Source organism: Poecilia reticulata, linkage group LG6 (assembly GCF_000633615.1).
Source record: "Poecilia reticulata strain Guanapo linkage group LG6, Guppy_female_1.0+MT, whole genome shotgun sequence".
Taxonomy (NCBI): domain Eukaryota; kingdom Metazoa; phylum Chordata; class Actinopteri; order Cyprinodontiformes; family Poeciliidae; genus Poecilia; species Poecilia reticulata.
In genome coordinates, this window is record NC_024336.1 from 9,725,766 (window position 1) to 9,728,511 (window position 2,746).

Sequence of the window (2,746 nt, forward strand, 5' to 3'; positions counted from 1 at the left end):
TGACACAAATAAAGAGTACTTTTATCCAACCACCTTTTACTATGAAGCACCAAATAAAACCTAGTGCACAAGATCCAGACTACTTCCTGGATGTACTAATATATCTGGATGTTAAAAAAAAAAAATCTGTTTTTCTGTTGGCATGTGAGGTTTGTTAGAGAACATTTAGTAAACAACAGCATCATGAAGACCAAAGAACATAGACAGCAGAGAGGTCAGAGGGCAGGGTTAGGTTTTCAAACAAACATTTCACACAGAGCATTTAATCCATTTTCAAAAACTGAAACCTACCTGGACTGTAAACTGAAGGACTGGCAAGGAGCGTGTTAATCAGAAAAGCAGTCAAGAAGCTCATGGTGCTCTGGGTCCAGGCTCACAGCCTGAGCTAAAGAGGGAGAAAACAAATGAAGCTCAAGTGGCTGCATGTCAAAGATTCTCCATGGAGCTGAATGGACCCTGGAACAGTTCTGAGATTCAAACAAACCAACACAGAACATTTCGTCTACAGCAGAAGAGAGCAAAGGGGTTATCTTTGTTAGAAAAAAAAAAACACAACTAACCACATGAATCAATCAGTTCACAAAAAGGGGAACCAACCCTGTTAGCTGTAGCATTCTAAAAATCAAAAGAAGAATCTAATAGAAATCTGATATTTTATCACCATTATTGCTTGGAGACAAACGATCTGAGTGAGTCACCGCCACAGATCTACTCCACTGTTCTTCCTCTCAGCCCGCCACCATCATCCTCCTGCTGCACAGACAGTCTGAGCAACACGCTACCGGTAGAAGGCTTACCATCACCCGTTCATATCACTGATTCCTCTGAAGTTCTCCTTGAAACAAACACACACGGCTGAGCAGAGCAGCGACTTTCCATGGCAACCGTAAAACGGCGACAGCCAGAGGAAGACATAGGAGAAAAGGCTGAAAAAAATTAGAATAATAAAGTTCCAATTTAAAGCCATGTAGGCCTTTCACTTCTCATGACAGCAGCGAATGTGGTGGGTCCTATTTAAACCTGGAGGGATGCTGAGGTGGGTGCCATCTTTACTGCACTGTGGCCTGACGGGAAAAATGAAGGAAAGGAGGAAGAAAAGTTTGGTGTGAATGGTTGATGAAGCTTGCTGCGTGGCGCCAGGCAGTCTGGCCGGCGGGGCCCTCAGTGAGCGGCCGAGGGAGGGAGCAGAGAGCCGGAGGAATGTTGGAGGAACAAGAGATGGAGGAGAGACAGTTGGACGATTTAAAACTTCATTTTTGTTTGATTTCATTTTAAATTGTTTTATACAAAGTCAACGAAGACGTCAAGATTTTTTTTAATTTTTGAATATTTAATATTAAATCCAAGTCAAGCATGCAAAAAATAAAAATAAAAATTCCATCAGAATGATATATCTGAGTAAAATGGTGTAAATCTGGCACTTTACGGTGAAGAAATTCGAGATAACTTTTTCGAGCCGCAAATGTAACGTTTATTTTACTCTTTTTAATTTGTAATTTTTAGTCTTGACAGACATTTGCTAACTTGACCCAACCTGGCCTTTCTGGTAGTGCAGGTGTTTCATTGTCGCAGTGATCAATGCGAACGTGGCTGTGCGTAATTACGCATCAATAAGTCCGGGCACTAAAAAGCTGCTGATCTGAATCCCGTCGGTGTGGAAGTGTGAACACATCCGATGCGCTGCAGGATTCCTCCCGACAGACACACGAAGCTCCGCTTTTCTTTACACTCTATCCTACAATCTATAGTGCGCTGTTGGAACAGCCGCATTCCTCTCTCCTCCGTCAGATCGGTTTGTTTTCTGTCTCCCTTTCCAATTTCTCCCTCTCTCATAGGCAGCCCACCGCATCGCGCGCATAGAGACAGAGAGAGAGAGAGAGAGAGAGAGAGAGAGAGAGAGAGAGAGAGAGAGAGACACGCCTTTTTCTCGGCTCCGCGGTCGGGTCGGTGGGCAGCGGGCTGCCAGTGATTGACCAGCTCCTCTCCCTGATCTGTCAGCCTGCTCGCCTTGGCGCCTCCCCTCTCCTCTATAAATGAACCAAGTCTATTCACTGCGCTCATTGCGCGCCTGGTGAAGTGAGAGGAACCGGAGGGCTTCGCGGGATGTGTTGACAGACCAGAATTCCGCCTTTTGGGTTCGCTTCACGCTCGGTCTTCTGCAGCTTCTCGTTGTCGTCGCTGCCGTGTCAGAAGCGGCTCCTGCTCCGGTTCTTATTGTTTCATTATCGCCGCTGCCTCCGCGCGAGAGCCGTCGGGTTATTGAAGATGAAGGCTGTTACTCCAGTCCACCCCCAGGACTCCTCCTCCTCCTCTTCCTCCTCCTCCTCCTCCTCCTCCTCCTCCTCCAGCGGCGGCGGCAGCAGCAGCCAGCTCTCCCTGCACTATCTGTCGAAGCAGAGCCTGAACATCGCCCGGTGCCGGATGGAAGAGGAGGACCTGTTCTGCTTGCAGTACGACATGAACGACTGCTACAGCCGCCTGAAGCGCCTGGTGCCCACCATTCCGCAGGACAAGAAAGTGAGTAAAGTGGAGATCCTCCAGCATGTCATAGACTACATCCTGGACCTGCAGCTGGCTCTGGAGACGCACCCTTCCCTGCAGAAGCAACCGCCTCAGCGGACCTGCCCGCCGGCAGCCTCCAACCCCAACAGGACGCCGCTGACGGTGCTCAACATCGACCACCACCAGGTAAGCTGTGGGCCGTGGTGGGGAGGGGGAGAGGTGGGACGATGGAGGGGCGAGGTGG

General features: G+C 48.6%; 1 protein-coding gene across 1 annotated transcript in view; it reads left to right on the plus strand.

Annotated features, from left to right (window-relative positions):
- Nucleotides 1–1,940: 1,940 nt before the first annotated feature.
- The window catches only part of id4 (inhibitor of DNA binding 4), a 3,801-nt gene continuing 2,995 nt past the window's right edge, over nt 1,941–2,746 (plus strand). Inside the window, exon 1 of the mRNA XM_008411121.2 lies at nt 1,941–2,688. Coding sequence (XP_008409343.1) covers nt 2,266–2,688 — 423 coding nt within the window. The 5' untranslated portion in view covers nt 1,941–2,265. The remainder of the gene's footprint in view (nt 2,689–2,746) is intronic.